The 9979-nt window shown below is 42.8% G+C and overlaps 1 protein-coding gene across 1 annotated transcript; it reads left to right on the top strand.

Moving 5' to 3' along the window:
- Positions 1 to 5931: 5931 nt before the first annotated feature.
- Positions 5932 to 6918, top strand: LOC110931493. Its single transcript, XM_022174884.1, has one exon. It carries the CDS (start codon positions 5932 to 5934, stop codon positions 6916 to 6918), a length of 987 nt encoding a protein of 328 aa, XP_022030576.1.
- Positions 6919 to 9979: the final 3061 nt, after the last annotated feature.

The following is a 9979-nucleotide window of genomic DNA, read 5'->3' on the forward strand; positions in this document are numbered from 1 at the left end:
AAGAAGTTTGATTGGGGAATCAAACAGGATGAAGCATTTCAAGTGTTAAAGGATAAGCTTTGTAACGCGCCAATCTTAGCTCTTCCGGAAGGTACCGACGATTTTGTGGTATATTGCGACGCATCGCGTCAAGGATTGGGTTGTGTGTTGATGCAACGTCAAAAGGCCATCGCTTACGCATCACGCCAACTGAAGGTGCACGAAAAGAATTATACCACGCATGATCTGGAGCTAGGCGCAGTGGTTTTTGCTTTGAAAATCTGGAGACACTACCTGTATGGTACGAAGTGCACAATCTTCACAGATCACAAGAGCCTCCAGCATATATTCAACCAGAAGGAGTTGAATATGAGGCAAAGACGATGGGTTGAATTATTGAACGATTATGACTGCGAGATAAAGTATCACCCAGGAAAGGCGAATGTAGTCGCCGATGCCCTAAGTCGTAAGGAAAGGATCAAGCCCCTAAGGGTTAGGGCTATGGAAATGATAATCCAAACCGATCTCTCCTCGCGCGTTCGTGCAGCGCAGAAAGAAGCTCTCAAGGAGGAGAACCTTGAGAAAGAGTATCTCCGTTGGATGGAGAAGATATTGGTGCCAAACGAGGAAGGAACGTTATGTTTTGGGAAAAGGATTTGGGTTCCTCTATTTGGTGAATTAAGGGAAGTTATTTTCGATGAAGCACACAAGTCACGGTACTCTATCCACCCTGGATCGGATAAAATGTACCAAGATCTCAAAAATTACTACTGGTGGCCTAGGATGAAAGGCGACGTTGCTATTTACGTGAGCAAATGTTTAACGTGCGCTAAGGTCAAGGCGGAATACCAGAAGCCCTCAGGACTTCTGCAACAACCTGAGATTCCCAAATGGAAATGGGAACAAATCTCAATGGATTTTGTTACAAAACTGCCAAGAACGCCAAGAGGCCACGATATGATTTGGGTGATTGTTGACCGCCTAACAAAGTCCGCACACTTTCTGCCAATCAAGGAGAAAGACAGTACTAGTAAACTTGCGGAAATTTACTTGAGAGAGATCGTAGCACGACATGGAGTACCCCTCTCGATCATCTCTGATAGAGACGGAAGGTTTGTGTTAAGGATATGGCAATCCTTCCAAGAAGCTTTTGGCTCACAATTGAATCTGAGCACTGCGTTCCATCCGCAAACTGACGGCCAGAGCGAGCGAACGATACAGACTTTGGAAGACATGCTGAGAGCATGTGCTATGGATTTGGGCGGTAGCTGGGATAAACACTTACCTTTGGTCGAATTCTCATACAACAACAGCTACCACACCAGTATTGGTGTCGCGCCTTTTGAAGCCCTTTACGGACGCAAGTGTCGATCACCACTATGTTGGGCTGACGCAGGTGATAGGCAGCTTGCCGGTCCCGAAATCGTCCAAGAGACGACAGACAAGATTGCGCAGATTCTTAAACGCATCGAAGCCGCTCGCCACAGACAAAAAGCCTACGCGGATCCAAACCGAAAACATGTGGATTTTCAAGTTGGAGAGATGGTGTTATTGAAGGTATCACCCTGGAAAGGGGTGGCACGCTTTGGGAAGCGTGGGAAGTTAAATCCACGCTACATTGGTCCTTTCAGAATTCTAGAAAGAATTGGGACCGTAGCATACAAGTTGGACCTACCTGCTGAATTAAATGGTGTTCACGATACATTTCATGTATCCAATTTAAAGAAGAGTCCAACTCAAGTTGACGTTGCCATTCCTATCGACGAGATTCATGTTGACGACACGCTCCACTTCGTAGAAGCACCTGTCGAGGTCACAGATTGGAAAGTTAACAGGACCCGCCGGAGCAGTGTCAAACTCGTCAAGGTTCGTTGGAATGCCAGACATGGTCCTGAATACACCTGGGAGCGTGAGGACCGGATGAGAGAGAAATACCCCCACTTATTTCCTAAAAACTCTGCATCTACAAGCAGAACTTAAATTTCGGGACGAAATTTATTTAACGGGGGGAGAATGTGACAACCCTCACAAAACCAGGTATCCGTACGACTTAATTAGCTATTAACTGTTGCCTAATTACTGTGCTTAACTGAGATTTCTGATAAACTGCTACTTGATTGTTGATACATGTACATGTCTGCATCATACTTTGATTTTTCCTGTCACTACATTATTTATTTACTGAACTCTAGTGACAAACTTGATGCACAAAAGCACAGTAGCACTAAACGGATACACAGTGAACATGCTGATATAGCCAGCATCAGGCAGACACTGCCTCTAAGGCCTGAATGAGCCAGAATTATTTTACTACACCCATAGTGTGTGTAAGGATACAAGGGTTGTATAATTGCGTCTCTAGGAATAAGATACAGAGATTGGATGTGCCTAAAACATACTTTAAGCACTGAACACAGCACTTTTATTTACACACTAGCTTCTAGCTAATTAATAAAGTGCCAAAATACAAGGAATTATTCCCGACACTTTGCTGAATAAATTGTGTCGCTAAAAATATTACTTACGACGCTTAAAGGATATCTTAAGCGCTTTAACGGATTCCTATCCAACCGAACAACCGGACAATACCCGGAACATAAAAATATTGCCAGAATTATTGTTAGTACTTTTCTGAGCCAGTTAGGGTCCCTGATTACCCTAACACCCGTTTCATAACGCAATAAACAACTAACGAGGTTAGACCTTAAAGTTAACCGACTTAACCAAACTAAACCATAACCGAGCAGTTGAAAACGAACCGGATGTCATTACATCCTAATGAAATCGGCCAACAAGCAAGGACAACTTTTGTATATTTTATTTGATTACGCGAGTATCTAGATGCATGGAGACCCGTTGGACGATAACGCTTAAAACTCTCTATATATATCACACTCTCTCACACACACAAACACACTCAAGATCACCAACTCACTCTCTCACTCTCTTGCCCTCTCCCTCTCGGCCGAACACTTCCACCACCATCCATCCGCTTTCGAGTTCGAGTCTTGCCATTCCAAGCCCATATTAGTGTCGGGGATCACGTACAACGAAGCTCGGAACAAACGGAAGTTGAAGGACCTCGCCACGTTGCTTTTATCCACGCCGTATTCGACTAGTTTCTTCCCTAGCCTCGAGCTAGAGGTATATTATTTAAAACTCGTTATTAGTCATGTTTAAAGTGGTTAAAAGGATTTTTATCGGTTAAATGTCGGTAACCCGCTTCATGAATCTTTAAAGTCTACAAAAAAAGTGAAAATCGTTGGATAAAAGAACATAACGCGTGTAAACGTCGTAGTATTTGAATATGTTGGTTTTTATGGCCCGATCTACGATGTGGTGGCTCTCATCATCGTTTAACCCTACTTTGTTAGGATCACGTATCTTGACATACACTTGTTTCTTTTGTACAAGGGTTAAAAGGTGAAACTCCACCACACGGGAAACATGAACTTGTGTAAAAGTGTTTTAACATGAAAAATAGTGTTTAAAACGAGCCGATCTACGTATGTACAAGTGGTATATTCGTAGGACCGGGTGTCGAGAAAATCATGTTTTATAAAAGTGGATAACATGTTGATAAAAGGATATTTTCTATAAACTACAAGTGTAGAAACACTTATAAAACGAAAGATCCGACAAAATAACAATTTTTATAAAAATTGTCGGAAGTTGTAAAGAGTGATTTGTTCCAAAAACGGGGTTTTTGCGAGAATAAACTATTTTATACATAGATCCACTAAATATAACGAGATCTACATAATAGTTTTAGAAAAACTACAAGTTCATGTAATATTGTGATTTTACATACTAGTCTACGAATTCGAAGTGTTGAAACTTGCTGATTATGTTGGAAATTGATTGATTGAAATAAAAGAAGTGATTTTGTAAAAGAAAATGATACGCTTAAAAGCGTGGCCACCTCCAGTTACAGAGGAAACTCTGGCGAAATTTTCCTAAAATCTAACACTTAGAATTATCTACAAGTGTTAGACTACTTTGACATGTTTTCAAAAATATATTTCGCCACAACTTTATTTATAAAATAATCGGAGGTGGAATTTTCACAAAACTAAACGTGATAAATATATATTCGGTAAATATATTTTGTCACAACACTGTTTATGATTATTTTGTGAAAGTGTATAAATATTATTTTTAGAGTAAAAATAATATTTACTAACTTGTCAAACCCAAAATAATACAAACGCTTATACGACAAGCATAAAAGTTACAACGGTAATTTCTATTACCACCTAATCATTAAAACGTAACTTACGCGTTACGCGGAAATATTCACCGACACGTATGTTGTCAACGTATTATTTTGGAAAGTATTATGTAAAGAGAAAATATATTATTTTTGAGAAAAATAATTATATTTTGGAATGAGAAATAAAAATATATTAAGTGGGACTTAATGAGATAGTATAAATACACATGTATTTGAATCCCCCATCCTTGGGAAGGGAAGTAAAATACCAAGTATGTACACGAAACGGTTGTCTAACCGTCTCCTAAAAATGTAAGTTATAAAGCTAAGGCACGGCCATCCGTCTAATAGAATTAGCACCTGTAGGTCGTTGCACAGCTTCGGATATTCGGATTACTTGGTAGAGATACGCATTCACTGTGAGTTCATGTCCCCCTTTTCTCTAACTGTTTTCAGTTTACTTAACTGCGGGGGTGAAATACATGTTACTATGATTTACGAGTACTTTACAACGGTATGTTTAACGTAAGGAGGTGTTATACGATCATGTGAGTGGATAGGAACAACATGGGGCCATTAGTCCTCATGGAGGGACCGAGGGACAGGAGCGGTAGATCTATCTGGGTGTAGCGAGCCCAGCCCCCGGCCAAACTAGAAACGGACCGTGGGGTGACTTTGTCCACATACCTTGCCGTGGCATAAATCTGCTAGGTTTGAGTCTCCCTATTTGCACTTCACATATGTCAGTGGCCTTGCAAACCATTGGTGATCACAAGTCCTCTTACACTGCTACATACCACAACTATTTTTATACTCACAAAGGTTTTACATACTCACTTACGCATGAACTCGCTCAACATTATTGTTGATTTTTCAACTCACATGTATTTCAGGAAATTAAATGGATCTGGCACGGTATGGAACGTTTTCCGCTGCATTGGTCATGAAGTCATCAGGGTTTAGGGTTGTGTCTCTTACCTGGACAAGACACAATCCCTAAATCACGTTTATGTTTTGTTATAAGTTGTTATATTTCTGAACAAGGTTATGGTTGCATGTTAAAAACAATGGTATTGTATTATGTTTTCAAAAACTTAATGGATGACTTGCATGGTTTTTAAATTCATATAGCTTTGTTATGATTAAGCTATGGTATTAAGAAGTCACACAAATTAACCACGCTTCCGCAAAGCCAGGGTGTGACAGTCAGGGTGTGACAGCTTGGTATCAGAGCATCGATCATAGCTAACTAGGATTCTCTCTCGAGTCTAGACTACGATCACTAGGGCTCTCACGAAAACATTTTTACATTGAATACACAAAACGTCCAGATCCAGGGAATAAACATTTTTACAAACAAAAGGCATAAATACACATTTCAAAAATTATATTTATAATTCAATCTTAGAGGCTGGGAAGGTTCAGTCTTAGAGGATGGGAAGGTTCAGTCTTAGAGACTGAGGGAGGTTCAGTCTTAGAGACTGAGGGAGGTTTAGTCTTAGAGACTGGGGAAATTTAATCTTAGAGACTGGGGAAATTGAGTCTTAGAGACTGGGTAGTCAGTTTGAGAAACCGGGAAGGTTTTAGTCTGAGAGACTAGGGAAGTTCAGTCTGAGAGGATGGGTGGGATAGTCCGGGGAAGACTAGGATGATTACTTCCTTACATTGTTATTACTTGCATGCTTATTCGTTGATTGTTGTTATATGTGCATATGTGTGATTGTTTTGTCACTGACACCATGTCATCATCCTCCAAGAGTGGAGTTTCAGACACCATAGACCCGATAGCCATAGTTTCAGATGACGAGATCCTTCCAAAGGATGAGGTTTTCACTTCAGATACTACGAGTAGCGACGACGATGACTTTCAGCCCTTCGCCTTACCGGATTTCGGAGATGATTTACCTTTAGCTGATGGCTTTCTTGACGGGGATCTACCCCTTGCTCAGATCCCTGCACCTATTCCTCTTGCTGCTTTTCCTGTTGAGGATCTGCCTCTCGACGATATGTCGGACAATGACGTTGATCTCTTCATCAAGGGTCCCCCTGAGGATGCCCAGGATGGTGGGGCTCCGGTTGATGATGTTGTTATTCCTCTTGATGAGATTCCTGTTGTCGATATCATTCTACCTGTCGAGGTTCCTGTTGTGGAGGTTTTATCTGACCCGTCTGGTCCCGATTCGTTTAAGTTCGTGTCATCTTCTACTCTTCATGCACTGGGATTACAGCGATATCCCACAGACATTGATTCCGACACTGCTATGTCTGCAGCGCCTGTTCCGCCGTGGGATTTTGAGTTCAACGATGAGATTGACCCTATTTTTCCACACGACCTTGATCCAGACCATGAGATTGAGTTTATCCCTGTTGAGCAGCCTGTTGAGGCACCTATTTTTCCTGATGATCAGCTCCTTGATATACCCGATGATCATGAGCTTGCTCCAGCTGACCCAGAGCCTGAGATTGCACCCGAGCCTATTCTTGCTCATGACCCTCCACCTGTGCACGACCCTATCCCTGTTGATGTACCAGTTGTTGCACCACCCCTGCCTGACCCGGTCCCTGTACTTGTTGACCGTGCTCCATTTGCTACCCATGTGGACCCTAGATATGCTAACGCCCGCAATGGGTGGATTGAGGATGACGACGACTATCCTCCTTTTGTCAGACCAGTTACTCCCCCTTATGCACCTGTTCAGGCACCCTTTTATGTCACCCAGTTTTAGCCGCACGTGTCAGATATTCACCGCACAGATTTGCCAGTCACGTTTCTTTAGGACATCCCTCCTCATCATCCAGGGGAAGGACCTTCGAGTCAGCAGCACACTCACATACCTTTTGTGTTAGCAGCCGATCAGTTCATGCCATAGTTTCCACACACGGCTTCTTCTGCAACCACAGGCGAGCCATTCATGTGGTTTCGCCCACCGTGATGCCTATATCTGATCCGTATCATCCCTTCCAGATTGGATACTCTAGGGATGATCTGCTTTTATCCCTACAGCTCCAGCAGGATATGTTGAGTCATAGAGTCGCTGAGTTAGAGAGGATCCCGCGTCCTCCACCTGGTACTGGTCCGTCACAGTTTGTTGCTCCACCTGCTCCACTATTTCCTTACCCGGATTTCGACATCCGATTCCTTACTATGGAGCAGCAGATTGGTTGTTTGTTGCAGCTTGTTCATACTCTCAAGGAGGAGTTAGCGCGTATGCGCCGTTTGCTTTTCATTCCTCCACCTCCTCCTCCCCCATCAGCTTAGAGGTTTTTGGTTTGTTGCAGATATCATGCTTTTGATGAGAGTGCAGCTATTGAGCCTGATTGCACAGCTTTTGAAGACCACATTATGACTTTTGACATTTGATTTTTGGTTGTTGTAGATTGTTAGACGATTCAGATAAGGGTGATGTGACCCTTAGTCTCTTTTGATGTATGATACAATTGTGAAACTTGTAAACTTTACTTGTGGTCTTGTTATATGATAGCTCAATCGCAACATTCTCATTACATGCGTTGTTGGATTATTTGTTTTGTGTTATGACATGGGATGTTATGTGTGTTGATGAATATTATTACATGCGCGTGTTACGTACTCATTATACTTATTATGACTTGACCAATACAATCTTCTTATAGAAGATGCCTCCACGAAGGGAAAATCGTTTGCCCACTACTGAGGTCGAATTACAAGAAAGGATCTCCCGAGCAATAGCAGATTACGAGGCCTCACGCACCGAAACTAGCGGGGTACCTCCAGGAATAACCCACCACATGGTAATGATTAAGTCGCTTGAGACACATTACATTACATTTGGACATTCCATGTGCAATTGCTAATGCTTCCTGTGAATGACGTTACTTGTACAGGCTGTACCTTTAAGCAATTTTTAGACTGTAAACCGCTAAATTTTGACGGCACCGGGGTGCTGTGGCTTATGTTTGATGGACGGAGAAGACCGATTCAGTGATAAGAATGAGCAAATGCGCACCAGAACAGCAAGTCACCTATATCTCCGGATTATTCACTGATGGAGCACTTTCGTGGTGGAATCTCCAGGTCCAAACTCTAGGAGAGGCAGCAGCATACGCTTTGACTTGGAACGAGCTAAAGGAGCTCATGCGTAAAAAGTATTGCTCCAGGACCGAAATTCAAAAGCTAGAAACTGAATTCTGGAACCTCAAGATGGACGGCCCAAAGATCGCCGAATATGTGCAGAGATTTCATGATCTATCTCACGTGGTACCATACATGGTCAGTCCGGAATTCAAACACGTTGAGCGTTTCATCTGGGGGTTGGCACCTCAGATTATGAGTATGGTAACATCGTCAAAGCCTGCAACAATTACTGAGGCTATCGACCTGAGCGTGTCACTGACTGAGGAAGCTATCAGGTTAAACAAGTTTTCGATCTCAGACCCGAAGAAAAAGGAAACTCATGTTGAATCCTCAGGAGAGAACACAAGGAAGTTCTCCAATTTTAAAAAGGGTACCAGCAGCGCCAGCAAGAAGAAGGAGGTGAACCCACCAATTGAAGCTAAAACTGGTGCTGAAGTCAAGGGAAAGGGATACATGGGCGCTCTGCCCAAATGTGATATATGCCAGTACCATCATTCCGGCCAGTGCAGGTTAAGGAAATGTGAGTCTTGTGGGAAGACTGGCCATTCAAAGGAAACATGCTGGGCTGGTACTGGTGTTGGTCGTGGTAATCAAAGAGGCTATGGAAGTGGGAATGGAAACCGTCCGCAAGGAAATGATGGCGGAAATGGAAATCATGGGAATGTTGGGAATCAAGCTGGTAACCGGGGAGCGAACATCAATCGAGGCGGTAATGGGAATGGGAATGGTCGAGGACCAGGTTGTTTCAATTGTGGAGACATGGGGCATTTCAAGCGATAATGCCCAAAGCTCAATCAGGCACAAGGAAGAGTTTTCAATATCGGTGCGAGGGAAGCTCGCCAAGATCCAAATGTGGTTACTGGTACGTTCCCTACCAATCAACGCTTTGCTTCTGTACTATTTGACACTGGTGCCGACAATAGTTTTGTATCGCTAGAATTTAAGAAAATGCTTGGGTTAACTGCTAGTAAGTTAGACATGCCGTACTCAATTCAACTGGCTAACTGAAAGCTAGTTGAAACGAATGAAGTCATCAGAGGATGCGTAATAGAGCTGGGAGAGCACGAGTTTACACTGGATATACTGCCAGTCGAGTTGGGAAGTTTCGACGTGGTAGTAGGAATGGATTGGTTATCAAGCAACAGAGCCGAAATTGTATGTCATGAGAAGATCATACGCATTCCAATGGCGGATGAAGAAACGATCGTGGTACACGGAGAGAAGCGCGATACGCCCTTAAGGATCATTAGCTGTTTGAAAACTAGAAAATGTTTGAAGAAGGGATGTGTTGCCTTCTTGGCACACATCGTGGATAAAGAAGCCGCTGAGCCGAAACTAGAAGACATTCCAGTCATGAAGGAGTATCCTGAAGTCTTTCCAGAAGAGTTTCCAGGCTTGCCGCCACAAAGACAAGTCGAGTTTCATATTGACTTAGTTCACAGGCACCGCGCCTGTGGCTAAGGCACCTTATCGACTTGCGCCTTCGGAAATGCAGGAGTTGTCGACACAACTTCAGGAGTTATTAGACAAGGGATTTATCAGACCAAGCTTCTCGCCTTGGGGAGCTCCAGTTTTGTTCGTTAAAAAGAAGGATGGTAGTTTTCGCATGTGTATCGACTACCGGGAGCTGAACAAGTTGACAATCAAGAATAGATATCATTTGCCAAGGATTG

This window comes from Helianthus annuus, chromosome 3 (genome assembly GCF_002127325.2).
Source record: "Helianthus annuus cultivar XRQ/B chromosome 3, HanXRQr2.0-SUNRISE, whole genome shotgun sequence".
Lineage (NCBI taxonomy): Eukaryota > Viridiplantae > Streptophyta > Magnoliopsida > Asterales > Asteraceae > Helianthus > Helianthus annuus.